General features: G+C 43.9%; 1 protein-coding gene across 1 annotated transcript; it reads left to right on the plus strand.

Annotated features, from left to right (window-relative positions):
* Positions 1–4,891: 4,891 nt before the first annotated feature.
* On the plus strand, positions 4,892–16,127 carry LOC124259685. Its single transcript, XM_046693865.1, has 15 exons — positions 4,892–4,995; positions 6,788–6,864; positions 7,318–7,433; positions 7,730–7,819; positions 8,020–8,160; positions 8,455–8,549; positions 8,854–8,954; positions 9,380–9,468; positions 10,790–10,905; positions 11,294–11,418; positions 11,862–11,951; positions 12,613–12,785; positions 13,718–13,813; positions 14,095–14,224; positions 15,987–16,127. The coding sequence occupies exons 1-15, from the start codon at positions 4,892–4,894 to the stop codon at positions 16,001–16,003; spliced, it is 1,560 nt and encodes a 519-aa protein (XP_046549821.1). The 3' UTR covers positions 16,004–16,127.
* Positions 16,128–18,963: the final 2,836 nt, after the last annotated feature.

The raw sequence follows: 18,963 nt of genomic DNA on the forward strand, positions 1-18,963 counted from the left end.
CATGTGTATTGGATCACTTGTTCATCTGTTATCTACAGCTATACGACAGTATCACAGCACGGCACACTCGTCTTCTTGTCGTGGAGACCCGTGAAGGTCCAAGTTAGAATGTCCCTTACAGTATTCCATAGGTAACCCATGCTTGTCGTAAGAGGCGACTAACGGGATCGGGGTGGTCAGATTCGCTGACTTTGTTGACACTTGTCATCGGTTCCTAATTGCGCAGATCGATGCTCATGCTGTTGATCACTGGATTGTCTGGCTCAGACTCGATTATTTACAGACCGCCGCCATAAAGCTGGAATATTGCTGAGTGCGGCGTAAAACTAAACTCACTCTCTCACTCAAATATCCTTAGATAACAACTCACTGGTACTTCCAATCAAAACTAATCACTGTCAAATGTCCTTGGAGTAAAGCTCACTGATACTTCCATTTTAAAATCTCATTGGTACTACAAATTTTTCATACTTTTGAGGAGAGCGGAAGGTCGCGGGTTCGATCCCCGACCGCGCTATACCAAAAGACGTTAAAATATGGTACTTGTTGGTCCCTGCCTGACGCTCGGCATTAATACGTACAACAAGGACTGGTCGGCTCGGAGTCAGTATAATGTGTCTGTGTGGGGTATTCATGCTTCACTGCGGCATGGTATCTCATCGGGCTAACACTGTAACACCAGCTTCAGTCTGGGCTAGTACAAGTAGCCGCACATACACATACACACGCATGCACGTCGTCATAGGAGCGAAATATTCTCAAGCACGACGTTAAGCCCAATTTCACCTCCCCTCTTACTTTTTGCAAATTCCAAGTATCAGTCCGGGGGTCACCAGAAATGGGCTTTAAAAGTTGTACCCACGTTGGAAATCGAACCCAGGTCTTCGGCGTTATGGCTGTAACCACTAGGCTACCCCACTGGTGCGAATAGCGTCGTCGAATTGGTGTCAATGTCATCCGCCCATTTCAAATGTGGTGAACTACGCGTGCATGCAGCACGCACATGTTGATCCTGCACCTGTGACCACGATTTCAAGTGCCCAACCACCACTACGCAGGGGCTGACACAGCTATTTGAAAGAGAATGTGTGCACACTCTTGAGAAAAAAAGGGGAATGGGGGTGGTGCACACATCATTTTCACCCGTTTTCAGGAGAGTTCCAATGGTCATTTATAAACTTTCAGGACAAACAATCGCGATCTGCCTATGCTTCGTGTGTAGAATTTGCTGGTTATCATCCATGAGACATAAACAACCCTCATGTCACGCCTGTTGACGGTGAACGTGCAACTGACATGCTCCAGGCCGAGCAGTATATACAATGGGGGTAAAAATACACAAAGGAAAAAGTAATGATAAAATAGAAGGGAAAGAAAACCGAAGAGGTACATTCGTGCATTTGAGTATATATAGAGACACTTTTTGCCTTCCTTGCTCTCCTCCCCCAAGTAGACGACCCAACACCAAACAGGCATACGGAAAACAAAATGGAGTCCAGTAGCATATACAATTGCGGTAAGAATACTTAAAGGAAGAAATAATGATAAAATAAGAAGGGAAAGAAAAACGAAGAGGTACATTCGTGCATTAGAGTATATATAGAGACACTTTTTGTCTTCCTTGTTCTCCTCCCCAGCGCAGAAAAACAACAATAGTGTGTCAATGGGGTTTGGACCACCCCCTAGAGAAGTGTCCCCATGTCTTGCTTTCCGACAGAGAGAAACGAATCCTGGAGCGATCGGGACACATCTTCGAGGAGCAATACGAGATCCCTCTACGGTTTCTCGAGCTTTATTTGTTGTGCTGTCACAAATTCGTAGAAGCAGGCAAAATAGTCTATTTTGACTACATCTACCCACCCAACCAATTTCGACCTGCAACAGGCAAACTCTGAATCGTTCTCACCGACGGCTACTGCCCGGAACCCAAGGACAGACACAACCGATGCACCGACTGCCTCGGCGCTATATCGGAACACCCCACTCTCTTCGCACCAGACAACTCGACCTGCAAGTGGAACGCCATAGACCACTCCTTCGGCAGCAAGAAATGCGTTCTCTGGGAAAAGAAGCGATAGAGTATACTCCCCAGGAACGGCTCCCACGCGAGGTTCCCAACGAAATCACGATCGACGGCTGTTTCTTGAATATAGAGAACCTGTACGACAACGACTGCCTCCTGTGGTGCCTGCGATACGAACGCCTCCTCGACAAATTGGTGGACAATTGTCCATGCGAGAAAGATTCTTGTATCTTCTGGAAGCTATCCGGGAAAGCAGACCCACCAATGTGCCGCAATACTTGACATACCGACTTGCCCAACTACGGCTTGTCCAAGGATATGGAGGTGGCAGCCCCTCCGTACAATGAACACTGAAAAGCCGCAGACGTTCCGGAAGGAATCTACACGTGCAAAAAGTTTGCCGTAGCGAAATACGAAGAGAAGAACCGACTGTTGCTGCTACTCGATTCGCCGACTGGAGAAACTATTCCGGTCTACGACTACAAGATAAGAGAAACGATTCGAGACGCCGGCGGAATAGAACGCCTACGGTTGGGTGCCGTTGTAGGAAACCAGACAATCCAGTGATCAACATACGCAACAGGGATACGATGACATGTATAAACCAAGTCAGGGAGCCCGACCACCTGATCTTGTTAGTGGCCTCTTACAACAGCATGGGTTACTGAAGGCCTATTCTAACCCAGATCTTTCATCAGAGTTGTCCGCTGAGTAGAGTGAGTGAGTGAGTGAGTGATTATGGTTTTACGTAGGCTAACATCTAGTCTCTGAACTGAGACAAAATCATATTATTAAAATATCATGAAAAGGCGCCCATAGACTTTCTTCATTTACATGAAACTTTGGTAATCTAGGATCGCAACATATTCTTGACTTGAATGGGCTTTCTTGGATATATACTAAGCAGCAAAAGAAACGTCAGTTTGGAATTTTCCTTCGCAGAAACGGATAACTGTAAAGTCATTCATGTTTTGGTTTTATATTTTTGATAACATCTCCAACCTTACCTGAGCAAAGACATTCTTTCCCAAACTCAGAATTGAACCCAGGAAATGGTCTCAAAAACGCAACCTGATCTCGGAGATGGCGCGGTGTTCTCGATGTTTTTCATGCAACTCATGCTGCACGCGCTGTTCACAAGGACCAGCCCTATAAAATGCACCCCCAAACCTGGATGACGCGACTCACGACAGCTCAGAGGAACCAGGCGCTAGGAAGACTTGAAGCTGTCCACACTGCACAAGCCGTTGCCAATCACTTCCAGGTCAACGTCAACCATCTACAGGCTGCAGCAACGTTTCCGGGCCAACAACACCACAAATGATCGCCCCCGTACTGGCAGACCAAGGGTGACCACAAGACGACAAGACCGCCATGTTGTGCGGCAGCATGTACAGAATCCCTTCATGCAGGCATCCGAAACAGCACGCCAGACAGTGGGAAGACACGGAAGACCAATCAGTACTGATACAGAACGCCGACGTCTTAACAGCGGGAACCTCCATTGCCGTAGACCTTATCCTCATCCCTCGTCATCGGCATGAACGTCTACAGTTTGCCCTACAACACCAAAACTGGCGATACAGGCAATGGAAAACAGTTCTGTTCACAGATGGTACTGCGTATCAAATGCAGAACAAGAAATGACGACGACGTGGCCAGCATTACTCAGACCAATGTGTTATGGAAAGAGACTCATGGGGAGGTGCAAGCATCATGGTATGGAGTAGAATAAGCCTGAACCAGAGTGTGGGTCCTGTGGTGTTCCAGAACCTTAGTCCTGGGAGAGGAGGCGGCATCACAGCGGTGCGCTACATTGACCAAGCTCTCAGACCCCACGTCATTCCACATTTCGCACGTCACCGGAACAACATTTTCCAGCATGATAACGCCCGGGCCCATACTGCCAGAGCTACACGGGACTTCCTACAGCACAACGGTGTCAACATTATGCAGTGGCCAGCCCTGGCGCCAGGCCTTTCTCAGAGTGTGCTTCCAGGTGCCAATGGCCTTTATCAATCGATTGGTGCACTCCATGCATAGAAGCTGTGCTGCAGTTATTGCCGCATGTGGTGGTCACACTAGATACTGAAGTCAAGAGTCTGAATGGACTGCAAACGTAAACGTGATGTTTTGAAATTGTTATTCATTGATGTGACAAGATATTGTAAAAAATGTTTTTGATCCGCTTATTATGTCCATTTTCTGTACTGACGTTTTCTTTGCTGCTGAGTATATTTGTTTCAGGGTCTGTATGATATCCTAGGTTTTACGTCGCTTTTAGCAATATTCCAGCAATATCACAGCGTAGGACACCAGATATGGGCTCCACACATTATACCCACGTGGAGAATAGAACCCGTGTCTTCAGCGTGACGAGCGGACACTTCAACCATTCGACTACCCTACCGCCCCTGTTCGAGGATTATATGACGTTGTCATTGAAATGTGTAAAGACAAGAACCTTATCATTCAAAGTGGTTTGTGAAAAGCATGGCAAAATATGAATTCAGGCAAAACACAGAGCCACATCAGTGAACGTGCTCTGTTTCTTGGAAATCGGATGTTTATCAGTGAGACACATGCAGGCCAGTTTTCAATCTTAGGTCAGCTTCCATTAAAACATGCTTTCTTCCAAGTTAACAATTTTCTTGTAAATATTCATCAAATTCCAGTCTGAATAATCAGCCAAATCGCAGCTCGATAGGTCACGATATAATCTGATCTGATTTAGTGTTTGTTTTGCAGTCCAAAAACGTGCTTATCTTTATCTGTCTCAAGGCCATGCTCTCAAGCTGTTAGTTCCCGTCCTGTTATCTGTTTGATCCATAGGGCCGTCGTCATTTCTGTAACACTTCCACCCATGCAATGACGTGGGTAGTGGCTCTGTGTCTGGGGCTGTTGTTGCCCCTGGGTCACTCCAAGACAGTCCACATCTATGTCAGCCCCAAGGGATCAGACGGGAACTCGGGGTAAGAACTCTCATTATTTTGTATGATTAATTGCTGAAGGTGTATATATTTGGTGTAAGACACAACTTGCATGAGATTCATCCAAATGCAGAAAAACCGGGACGTATTGAATTTTTTAATCATGTATGACGTCGAAGCCTAAGTCGCAAGAAATGTAATAGTCATGCATCCTTCAACTCAACTCAACTCAACTCATTCATTGTAACATCATCTTAACGCCGCACCCAGCAATATTCCAGCTATATGGCGGTGGTCTGTAAATAATCAAGTCACGACCAGACAATCCAGTGATCAACAGCATAAGTATCGATATACGCAATTGGGATACGATGACATGTGTCAACCAAGTCAGCGAGCCTGACCACCCAATCCCGTTAGTCGCCTCTTAGGACAAGTATGGGTTGCTGAAGATCAACCCTAATCCGGATCTTCACGGGTTGATTATACGTGGCATCTGATAGGAACTCGGGTTAAGGACTTAACCTTATTTCACACGATCATGGCCTTTTTGCTTTTGTTCAATGTCATAAACGTATACAGAAGATATGAGTAAGTGAGTTTAGTTTTACGCCGCACTCAGAAACATTCCAGCTATACGGCGGCGGTCTGTAAATAATCGAGTCTATACCAGACAATCCAGTGATCAACAGCATGAACATCGATTTGTGCAATTGGGAACCGATGATATGTCTCAACCAAGTCAGCGAGCCTGACCACCCGATCCCGTTAGTCGCCTCTTACGACAAGCATCGGTTGCTGAAGATCAATATTCTAAGCCGGACCTTCACGGGTAACAGAAGATATGATGAACATTATTTCATACTGAATTAGGACATTACTGACGTATTTAGGACAGAAAATATATTCAAATTGATTTTAATGAAATAATGGTCATGTGTTGGATATACTTTCACGATACTAAAGATACACCATGGTTGAATTTCATACATAAATATACATAAATATATGTTCATGCCTAAACACACCATATCTCCTCCAGGGGCTTGCCTTTTGTCGGGTCTCGACTGATTATTTAAGACCCCTTGGTATAGCTGTAACACACACTTCCACAAAGAACTCAAACATTTATTTTTTATCACAAATATATGTTGTTCACAAAATGTCAACTTCATTTCAGAAAATGTAGATGATATTTCAGGATAAAAGACACGTCACCGAAAAGTTAGTTGAGCCCTGTAGTAGTTCCGGCATAGTTATATTTCACGACAGTGATAATATCAAATTTCTGTCTCTGCAGTGAAGATATCACTTTCCTAAAACTCAGAAAGCTCAGTCTTTCACACTTAAATATATAATAAAAATATATCTACCTTTCTAAATTCTTGAAACTGCCAAGCAACGATCCCCACTCCCAGTTACTCAATGTCTATAGTCATTCCAGAACCTGATTGGGACCCAACCCGACCAAACTATGTCCACAGCCATTCCAGAACCTGTTTGGGACCCACCCCACCAAACTATGTCCACAGCCATTCCAGAACCTGATTGGGACCCAACCCCACCAAACTATGTCCACAGTCATTCCAGAACCTGATTGGGACCCAACCCCACCAAACTATGTCCACAGCCATTCCAGAACCTGATTGGAACCCAACCCCACCAAACTATGTCCACAGCCATTCCAGAACCTGATTGGGACCCAACCCCACCAAACTATGTCCACAGCCATTCCAGAACCTGATTGGGACCTATCCTCACCAACCCTCGATCCCCTACCTTCTCAACGCATTGTGTATGTATTCCCATACACAATTCATATTGACCTGCCCAGGTTGGATGTCTCCCATCCGGTGGCCACCCTGGACAAGGCCAGACAGTTACTGGACAGCGGTGGCATCAGGGGCAACAGTGAGTAGGTTCTGCAGCTCAGCTTTCATATTTCTGCGGCAGAAAATTTATCATAACAATGTTTCCATTAGTTCCCTCTGTTTGGATAGTGATATTGTAGTGCATCCTATATTAAAGTGAGTGAGTTTAGTTTTACGCCGCACTCCAGGTATACGCAATATTCCAGGTATACGGCGGCGGTCTGTAAATATTCGACACTCAATCAACAGCATGAGCATCAATCTGCGCAATTGGGAACCGATGACAAGTGTCAACCAAGCCAGCGAGCCTCACTACAAGATCCCGATAGTCGCCTCTTCCGACAAGCATGGGTTACTGAAGGTTCATTCTAACCCGGACTTTCACGGGTCTCCTATATTATAATGCGTATATGTATTGCCAAGATGCGAATAGTATTGATAGTGATAACAGAGTATTAAATTGTTTTCTTCCACAATCTGTTCGTCCCTGTAGCTGTGTACGTGGAGTTGATGGGAGGCTACTACAACCTGCACTCCACCCTACACTTCACCCACGCCTACACCCAGCCGGTCACCTTCAGAGCCTACCAGGACCAGGAGGTCCACGTGGTGAGTGAGCACAAACGAGATCATTGGTGATGTCTTTGTGATGAGTAAGAACAGATGTGGTGAGTAGGAACACTCGTGGTGAGTAGGAGGTCCTCGTGGTGAGTAAGAACACCCTCGTAGAGTGGAGACGGAGGTTTCATAGCATCAGTTGGAGGCACAAGTTCTCAAAGGTTTAAATATAGAGACGCTGAACCAGTTATAGGTAAGAGGAAGCTGAAACAGTTATAACTGTGGTACAAAATACAGGAATGTTACTAACCATATATCAATAACAATATCCATTGTGACTTCAACAGACAGGAGGCAAGCAGATCCCAGCGCACCTGTTCACCCATGTGACAGACCACAATGTGTTGAATATGCTGCCATCAAATTCAAGATCAAAGGTAAATACACTTTGTGGTCTCCCCCGATTTTGCATCAATAAACATCACTATTATCATCATGGTCATCATTGTCCCAGAGACACTCGCTAATTACTGCGCCACACTGTTACCCTATTCAATAAATACTATGAAGTACAAGCGAGAAGGTCCAATCAGACGGTATTTGGTCCCCTGATCATGATCAAGTTCTTCTCTTTCAGGTGATGCAACTGCACTTACCCAGTGCCGGTGTCACCGACTACGGCAAGATGAGCAACTTCGGCTTCTACCGGTCCAGGACTTCATGGTTGGAGATTTTCATCAACGGGGAGCCAGCCAGATTGGCCCAGTACCCGAATGAGGTAGGAAGAAAGAGCCATATTGGCGCACTACCATTGGAGAGAGGAACAGTTTGCATGTCATACTTATTTTACATACTCAATGTCAGAAGTGTCACGAATTTCGTATGGCACTAATAAATGCGAGCAAATATCTTTATTACCGATTATTTCTTCAACCTTTTGATCTCCATTCTGGAGAATGTACAGATGACGATGTGGTATAATTGTCGTAATCCTCAGCTAGGACGCCATTTCGGAGGTAATGTCATTGCCACAATGCACATGTCTTCCAGAAATTCCTGAACATCAATTCAGTCCCTGGTGGGGAGGCATGGCAAGATCATCACCTATAGCACACAGGAGGATTCCAGATGGGTACATGAGAAGGAACCATGGGCTTACGGCTTCTGGTAACATTCATAACTGATTTTACTTTGACGTACTGCAGAACGAGCTAAAAGAAAATTGAACTCGGATGGTTTTGAACAGAAGTTTCATTGAGTTAGATGGGGTGTGGCCAACTTGAGGAGTTTTAAATGAGAAGCTGCTGCATGACATGTCAGAATTGGATCAAGATTTGATTAAACGGGTCGTATTTTGTTGTTGTGTTTTGATACCATTTTCAGATTGAAATGAATAGCCACCTCAAACAAGTTCAGCTAACTATATAATGTGTATGTTACACATAGATTATCAATGCTGCTGCCTTCACAGGTACTGGAGCTGGGCGGACGATGCAGCGGCCATCAGCCACATTGATACCCAGAAGCATCAGATCACTCTGGCAACTGACACACACTATGGAGTCAGAGTAGGTCAGTAGAGTTCATCTCTACATTTGTTTAAAATGTTCGACATCTCACTCACCATGTACACTGCCTTTTGATCTTTTAGAATATTATTCCGCGTCGAAAACCAACCTATTTGGGTTTTAATGGTTTCTGTAAATGCCAATGGGTGTTGTGATTTAAACATAGACACTGTGAGAGCTCAACAACAGAACAAAGATCAGCCAGGTTGTGAACTGAAGCATGGGGCATATTCAACAAGCAGACCAACAAGCATTTGCTAACAAAGTATATAAATTACTTTCAGGAGACCAAATTGACCAAATTGAACCTCAGAATAGGTCTACCTTTCAGTGTTAGTATTGTGGACTTTTAAATAATTAATGTAGCATAAATAATTTCAACGATACCAGCCACTGTCTTGACACTTGGAGGTGTTCCATTTTGTCTAGGTCATTACAACCCGGCCCATCTCGCCTATGCTGACAATCAGGGTGGCTACTTCCGTGTATTCAACATGCTCACAGAGCTGGATCAGCCGGTGAGAAAAACTTCCTGTTCCCCTTCTTCTTCTTCTTCAGAACAATACATTACAAAAGAGTGTAAATACATAACCTGTAATCGTGACACACTCGAATTAGGAAAACACCTTTACCAAGGAATTTTCCACGATCCATATCATTACTACTATTACGACCTCAGTGATATATACTCACCCAAAAAAAGAAACTGTGCATCGCAAAAAATGCTTATAGATAAAACAGAATGCATTTGTCTGCACACATGAACGATGTGAAATGTTTTTATTGTACCGTAGGGACGTAAAGGGGTCCACAAGTTGAAAGGGTAAAAACAGAAAGTCAACAGAAAGTTCAACACAGCTGTACAACGACACCTCATGGATGAGATTAGTCGAGCGTGAAATACCTGGGGGATGTTATTCCATATGTGGACAAGCGCTACTTGGATATCATTAAGCGTTGCGGGGAGATTTGGCAGACGTCGAAGGCGGCGATCAATTTGTTCAACTGGCGAAAGATCCGTGATACTGCTGGCTTGGGCAACACATCCAGTTGTTGTTGCTGGAGATATTGTTGCACAACACGGGTTGTATGTGGACATCACACGTCTCCACCAAAACAGGGGATATCTGAGGTGTCGTCTGCACCATTGTATCCGTGCCTGGTGGTGATGTAACGTCACAAGGAGACGAATTGCTGGTCTCCTTGCACGAAAGCCGTAACTTCGTAGGCGGTTGATGACGGTTGGAGGATGAATCCGCCTGCAATTGGGGATACTATGGGCTGTTGTTGTTGCTTGTTGACACCGATTCCGCATATGATCAGTCGAATCTTGCACAGGGGTCGTTACTCTTGGCCTCCCTGAACGTGGGCGATCCCTGACGTCGTTTTGTTGACCATATCGACGGACTAATGCTGATATGGTGTTACGGTGACAATTAAAATGTTGAGCAACCTCCCGCGGGATATAACCAGACCGTAGCATACCCGGGGCCATGTGTCGTTCACCTGTTGTTAATCTTGGCATTACTTTGTGGGGGCCGCTTTGCGATATTCAGTTGGCAATGTGTACGTTTGGATTGGCCATGTATGGGCTTTAAGTAGGCATATCATTCGCACTTTTGCATGCATTTCACACTTCTTACAGGCAACAGCATGCCTTCTTCTTCACGTGTCTCATACAGTTTCGTTAACACGTGTACCTCTCTGTTCCATAGCACTCAGGTATTTCTAGGTTTGAATTTCGTGCTCATCTGATGTTTACTTTTTGCAATATAATAAAAAATTTAATGCACACTTTCTTTTTCGGACGAGTAAAATTTTGCGTCACGTTCTCTTCAGGGAGAGTACTATCTGGACCGATCCAATGGCAACTTGTACATCTGGCCCAACACAAAGACGGGCACCTTGTCCTCCTCTGACGTCATCACTGTGTCTCTCATCAACGACTGCATCAGGCAAGTCTTCCTTCTTCTGTCAATTGAAAAGGGTGAAAATGAACATAACCATTTTCAGGAGCAAAAGCAAAAAAAATGTTTACCTGCCACTGGGTATTTTGAGGGACTTTCCAGGCCAATAACTTGATAATGTTGATTTATAAGAATGTAACAGAAGCAACCTTTGTTTTTACTAAGCACAATACAGCTGATTTTATTCATAATAATTATGAATAAAACATCCATTAAGACGCATCCCTGATTTGACTTTTACACTCAGTGCAATCTGTCTCAGCATATATTCGATATAAGATTTAATTTTATTTGAAATCAGAATCACCCAAGCATGTCAAAATGTACATATTTTTTAGTCACAAATTATACCATGTCTACCTCAAATCTCTACCAGCATGGACCGAGGGGTGGCAAACCTCAATTTTGTGGGGTTCACTCTGGAGGCGTGTCGCCACGAGGGCATCAGAGGAGACAGCTTACATAACATCAACGTCCAGAACATGGAAATAAAGAATATGGGTGAGTTATGACAGTGGGTATAATAATTGTATGATAAGGCCACTTAAAAACACTGAACTCCACGCCGCACTAAGTGCATACAACATAATGGACATTATCATTACCGGGGATGACCCAAGCTGCCTGTGAGGAGCTAGAAGGTTAATGGACAAATCACTTATCCCACCGGGTACCCGTTTTTTGTTGGGTGAGAAATCCTAGAAATTGTCATGAGGTCACCCATCCATGGGATCGACGTGATCAGCATTGCTTAACTTGAACTGAATTGTGACCCCGGCTCAATGCACAGGACCACAAACAATCACATGGAATATTTTGTTAAAATGGCAATATTCAAGTTTCAATGAAACAACTTCAAAATACAGCAAATTCACAAACCATTACTTACATGTGCTACTAAAGTGTCCTTTGGTCTATAAAGTCCTCTTTTTACTTTTTGTCAGGTGCTGGGGGTGTCCACTTGACATCAAGTAGCCATGTCACGGTATCCCGTTGTGAGGTCTATTACACCAACGGAGGCGTTATCATCAGCGGTAACATTGCCACTCAAAATAGTGTCATCGTGTTATGGGTAAAGAAACAACCGTTTGTTTTCGAACTAATCATACGAAAAAGTGAACAACTTTATACAAGCCACCAATCGAATATATATGATAGTTATGGCGCGAGAACCTTCTAGAAATTTGTGACGTCCTCCAACATATAATGCGACGATAAAATATCAAATTAGGATCATGACTTGGAACTGGGTGAGATTCCAACAAGGTGACAATGTGTTGTGTTTCTGGATGCCATGCCAGCTTGGTATGCTACTAGAAGCGGCAAAACAGAATACTCGTTCACTCGATGATTGGCAGACTTTACCATTGAATACCTTTGGACGTTCGTACGTCAATAAAATCCACACCCGCGAAGATACTGGGTTAGAATTGACCTTCAGCAACCCTTGCTTGTAATACCAGGCGACTAACGGGTTCGGGTGGTCATCCAACTTTAGCAGAATTCTGGCAATATCAGGGAACACCAGAAATGGGCTTAACACATTGTACCCATCTAGAGAATCGAAACCGGAACTTCGGCGTGGTAAGCGAACGCCTTAACCACTTGGCTACCTCACCGACCCTGACAAATATAGTAGCTGTTATTGCTGTATGACTTGTGAACATATTTGGTTATATATTTCTTTGCATGCAGGTGGAGACCGGAAGACGTTAACGCCCTCTGGCAACGTGGTCGAAGACAATCATATTTGGAAGTTTGCCCGCGTAGGGGGCGTTGGTTACAACGGCATTTCTCTAGGGGGCGTTGGCAACGTGGCCCGATACAATCACCTTCACGACGGCCAATACACAGGATTGATGTGGGGGGTATGTTTACACATTCCACCATTAATTCAGTCGGGCATGGTTCATTGCAAAGTTCTGTAGCATATCGTTTTTTCTTTATTATGTTATTTTCTCATTCTAAACGATCATATATTACACCTGAAACGCTGTATGAGACCCAGTGACACCGACTGATAACTGTAACCAACATGCATGAAAAAGGTGCGTGGATCAACTTGATTAAAAACGGACAGTGCACAACACCTTAAGGTCCACTTTGATCTGGATCTAGACATTGTCGTTGTGTGTCAATAAACGTATAATTAGGTACAAATCTTCAATCCTTGTAATCTGATGTTACTCAGTTCGAGACTCAGATGATTCGTTTCTCATGGTAACTTATTTTTGTGGAGTAGGGTTTGTGTCTTTGGCGCATTGTAACCATAAAACACGTCTAACTTCTCAATAATAACTTGGGGCGGTGGTGTACCCTAACGGTTAAAGCGTCCGATCGTCACGTAGAGGACAATGACTGCGTTCCCCACATGGGTACAATGTGTGAAGCCCATTTCTGGTGTCCCCCGCCGTAATATTGCTTGACAATTGCTAAAAGCGGCGTAAAACCCACTCACTCACTCTATGATGACTTTGATTAATGATCTAAACTCAAAAATCTTTTTGACTAGATGTAGACATTGTCGTGAGTTTCTGTTCGACTGTAGATTACGTATCCATTAATTAGTCTTCTGATATACATGTAATCATTTGATTGCGTATACGAACTAGGTTATGTTTGAACAGCTTGAATCAAACTCTCTAGCACTGAAAATTGGCCCTGTAGCTTGAACTCATTTCAAACTTACCACAGGTTGTTGGGACAAGGTTTTTGGCCAACGCGTACTGGCAAATTGATCACAACCTATCCATACAGTCCTGTAGATATTTGAACCACTAACCCTCTTCTGGGTTGCCAGGGTAACGACAACATAATGGAGTACAACCACATTCACCATATGTGTGTGAACAGCACTGATTGTGGCGCAGTGCATTCTGGGAGAGATTGGGCTGCGGTGAGTAGCAAATGTAATGATAGATCGTAAACTTTATTTATCCTTTTCAATCATTTATTTTCAATTAGGAAAGGAACAGTGAATGTCATCCTTACCCCAGTTTACATCCAACAAATTATGGAGTTTCGTAGTTTATGATTACCAGAATGAATTTCATGAGCAGCAAAACACGAGGATACAATGTACTTGAGTTTTTTCCATGACCATTTTTTCTATCAATCCCTGTCAATAATGATGACGTGGAAAACAAAAATGACTGCGTGGCATGGTATTATCTGCAGCGTGGCAACGTCATCCGATACAACTACATCCACAACGTTGTCAAGAACATGCCTGGGGCAGAGAACAGGGGCATCATGCTGGACGACCAGTACTCCAGCGTCACCATCGAACACAACGTCTTCTTTCCAGGTAGACATTCATCCAACCTCTCACATCTGAATATTGGGTCCTGAAAATCTTTTTGTTTCTCAGAACAAAAACACACCTTCCGCACGGTACCACTACTACTATACCTATGAGGATGCGGGTGGAAATTGGTCTTCAGTAACGCCATGCTTCTCTTAATGGGCCACTAACGGGATAGGGTCGCTGACTTGGTTTCCATCTTATCACAATTGCGTAGATCAATGCTCATGATGTTGACCACTGGTTTGTTTGGTCCATACTCGATTATTTACAGACCGCCGCCATATTCTACTACTACTACTGCTACTACTACTACTACACTACTACTACTACTACTACTACTACTACTACTACTACTACTACTACCACTACCACTACTACTACAACTCACTACCACTACTCACTACTACTACTTACCACTCACTACTACTACCACTCTACCACAACCACCACTCACTACTTCACTACCACTGCTACCACTACTACTCAACCACCACTACCACTACCACCACTACCACCACTCTACATCACTACCACTACCACCACTACCACTACCACTCACCACTCCACCACTACCACCACCACCACCACCACTCACCACTACCACCACCACCACCACCACTACCACTACCACACCACCACCACCATCACTCACTACCACTACTCACTACCTACCTCTACCACCACACTACCACTACCACCACTCCCCCACCACCACTACCACCACTCCACTACCACTCTACCACTACTCACCACTACCACTACCACTTACCACACCACCACCACTCTACACTACCACTACCACCACACTCACTGCCACTACCACTACCACCACTCACTTGCACTACCACCACCACTCACCACCACCACCACTACTCACCACCACCACTACCACCACCACCACTTTCACCACCACTTCACCACCACTACCACCACCACCACCACCACTCACCACTACCACCACTCACCACTACCACTACCACCACTACCACCACCTCACTTCACTACTACCACTCACCACCACTACTACTACTACTCACTACCACCACTACTACTACTACTCTACTACTACCACTCTACCACTACCACTACTACCAATACTACTACTACTACCACTCTACCACTACTACTACTACTACTACTACCACTTGTACTACTACTACTACTACCACTACTACTACTACCACTACTACACTACACTACTACTACTACTACTACTACTACTACTACTACTACTACTACTACTTACTACTACTACTACTACTACTACTACTTCTACCTCTACTACTACTACTACTACTACTACTATCACCAAAACTACTCCTGCTGTTGTTGCTGCTGTTCGATGCATATGCCTCATCTATGGCACAGATTATATGACTCACGTCAAAGGATCATTATGCACTCACTATTCAATCTCTTCTCCCTTAGGGTTTCCATCGTATCCCAACTGCGTAGATCAATGCTCATTACGTTGACCACTGGATTGGTCATACTCGATTATTCTCATTTAATTGATAAAGCGTCACGCCGAAAACCCAGGTTCGATTCCCCACATGGGTACAATGAGTGAAGCCCATTTCTAGTGTCCCCCGCCGTGACATTGCTGGAAAATTGCTAAAAGCGGCGTAAAACTAAACTGACTTACTCATTCATCTCCCTACGGAGGTGTACAATACAAGCAGCTTATAACGTATGAAGCAAAGTGCGGTCGCACACACTGATTGATATGTTAGGTGTAAACATTGATTTCATGTAATGACAGAATCAATACCACGTTAACATTGGCGGCGGTCGTGACAACATCATTCGCTACAACGTCTTCTACGATGCCGTCAACTATCCCCTGAACGTGGACGGCCGTGGTCTCCGGTCTACCAGCAACCAGGCGACACTATTTAACACATTTCAGGTAATGATGTCTAAAGCGGCCTTCACACGGCAAACTAACGTTTGACAATATATGTTGTCAAAATCGAGTTTGAGAGTGTCAGCATTCCAACTACTCACCGACACCAATTTCAGAATTGTCAAACTGTTGTCGAGAAATAGGATCGGTCTCTATTCTCACCAACTTTTCCATCAAACTTCGGTGTTGTGTTGTCAGTCTTGAGTTTGACGTGTGACGTTTTGTCAAACTCGTGTTGTTCAGAAACAACCAATCGCAGTCAACGGAATTGTCACGTGATGTTTTGGTCGTCTGGTCAACTCGACCTACAAAATGGAATCGCTCAAATGACACGAAACATTAACATGTGTTTGACGTGTGAAAACGCGAGTTTGACAACTCTTAAAATTTTAACAACTTGTGTTGTCAAACCATAGTTTGCCGTGTGAAGGCCGCTTAAATCATTTGAAAAGATGTACATGGCGATTGCGATGTAGTGTTTGCTACCTATTTTTCATTCTGTCTTTTCAGTCAGGTTGTTTATTGCTTGGTGCGATGGGGTAGCCGAGTGGTTAAAGCGTTCGCTCGTCACGCCGGGTTTGTTTCTTATGCGTACAATGTGTGAAGCCCATTTCTGGTGTTCCCGTCATGATATGGCTGGAATATTGCTGGAAGTGGCGTTACTCACTTCTTTATTGCTGATGGTGTAAAGCGTTCACTTCCTTGCTCACTTCAAATGTCGTAAACACTCAGGCTGAATTTACCTAGATGTCCAAAGATGCCTTTTGCTCCATACAAATCTAATATAAATGATATTCAGTTGTGAGTACCAACAAATTTCTTTTTCATGTTTAAACGCATGCTTGTCGTAAGAAGTTCAATTGGTAATAATTACATGTTTGCTATTTTGCCAAGGCATCGGGAGATGATCGGGACAGGTTCTTTGTGGAGGACATTTTATATTTAGTTCATTTTAATAATTAATAGCTCGAGAAGCTTCTGAGTGAGTGAGTGAGTGAAAATCTAACGTCGCATCTGCCTTGTATCAGCCAAAACGACGTGACCAAGTTTAGTCTCAATTTAGGAGAATGCATTATGTTTAGTCAAGAGACACATAACTTGTTTGGTTGTTGGTGACATCACGTTGCTGGTGATGTATGTGGATGCTGATGGACCAAGGGATGTTATTAAAACGCACGACTGCTGATGAAACGCTCTCATGTTGATGGAGTAGTATACCTCGTTAGGATGAGAAACCCACAATAACTCGGTGCGCCTAGTGGCTGCAAGAGTTGTATACTCCCCAGGGAGTTGAGATTGATAATACGATGTGCCATTGAGATTGACAACCAATGATCGAGGGAAATAAAAATACCAGCGCCTTGAGCATGCACTAGTTGCCTGGATATGTGCGCTATATAAATATCCTATAATGATAATAATAAAAAATACGGGGATGTTGATGACACGTAAGGATGTTCATGACGTAAACATATGCTGTACCTGGATGCTGATGACGTACCTGTCTGTTGGTGACGTACCTACATTCTGATGACCTACCTGGATTCTGATGACGTAGCCTGGTATTGGTGACGTAATATACAGGGATGCCGATGATGTATGAAGATGATGATGACCTACCTGGATTCTGATGACGTAGCGTGATATTGGTGACGTAATATACAGGGATGCCGATGTTGTAAACAGATGATGATGACCTACCTGGATTCTGATGACGTAGCGTGATATTGGTGACGTAATATACAGGGATGCCGATGTTGTAAACAGATGATGATGACCTACCTGGATTCTGATGACGTAGCGTGATATTGGTGACGTAATATACAGGGATGCCGATGTTGTAAATGGATGATGATGACCTACCTGGATTCTGATGACGTAGCGTGATATTGGTGACGTAATATACAGGGATGCCGATGATGTAAACAGATGATGATGACCTACCTGGATTCTGATGACGTAGCGTGATATTGGTGACGTAATATACAGGGATGCCGATGTTGTAAACAGATGATGATGACCTACCTGGATTCTGATGACGTAGCGGATGTTGGTGACTAGACATTGGTGTCTCCGCCAAAGTCAATCACCTGCATCCAGCTGTGATCAATGTTTCTGTTTTTCATTGAATGTTACTTTTAGCTCAATCAGTCAAATACCGACCATTTACATCAAATGTGTCGACGCTCCAAGTTTAATATTCGCCTAATCCGATTTATGACAAACATGATCTTCCTCTGGTACGACTAAATAACAGTCGTCCAATGAAATGTGTTTTTCAGTGCTATCCCTCTGGTACGACTAAATAACAGTCGTCCAATGAAATGTGTTTTTCAGCGCTATCCCTATACCAGCAAGCCGTGGTCAACAAAGTACCCAAAACTTGCCTCCATAACCTCACACCAACCTATGGCACCAATGGGTAAGAATGGAAACCCTCATTTTTGAGGTGTTATTATGGCTTTGTCCCATTACAATGCTACTCAAATAATTCTAGATGAGGAAGGATTTCCATACCCTAGCCATAGCAGTAACAAACCATTTAACGTTTCATATATACATGTATATTTCACTTTATCTTTGTCAGTTACACACAATTCTAGTGTTAAATGTCACATTACAATGGAAAACTGTTTCCAATTGTTGATATTCGTTACACAATAATTCCAACAGGAACTAAATGTGTAAGGGCGGTACTGATTAATCACATCGGTAAGTGTCAAGTGCTAGGTACCCATGAAGATCCGGGTTAGAATTGGTCTTCAACACCCCATGCTTGTCGTAAGTGGCGAATAACGTGATCGGGTGGTCAGGCTCGCTGACCTGGTTGACA

This window comes from Haliotis rubra, unplaced genomic scaffold (genome assembly GCF_003918875.1).
Source record: "Haliotis rubra isolate DU_JTF1 unplaced genomic scaffold, ASM391887v1 Scf732, whole genome shotgun sequence".
Classification (NCBI taxonomy): Eukaryota; Metazoa; Mollusca; class Gastropoda; order Lepetellida; family Haliotidae; genus Haliotis; species Haliotis rubra.

Coding starts and splice junctions, on each gene's coding strand:
- LOC124259685 (XM_046693865.1), top strand. CDS start 4,892: ATGACGTGGGTAGTGGCTCTGTGTCTGGGGCTGTTGTTGCCCCTGGGT. Junction 7,434..7,729: donor AGGACCAGGAGGTCCACGTG/GTGAGTGAGCAC, acceptor TGACTTCAACAG/ACAGGAGGCAAGCAGATCCC. Junction 11,952..12,612: donor CGGAGGCGTTATCATCAGCG/GTAACATTGCCA, acceptor CTTTGCATGCAG/GTGGAGACCGGAAGACGTTA.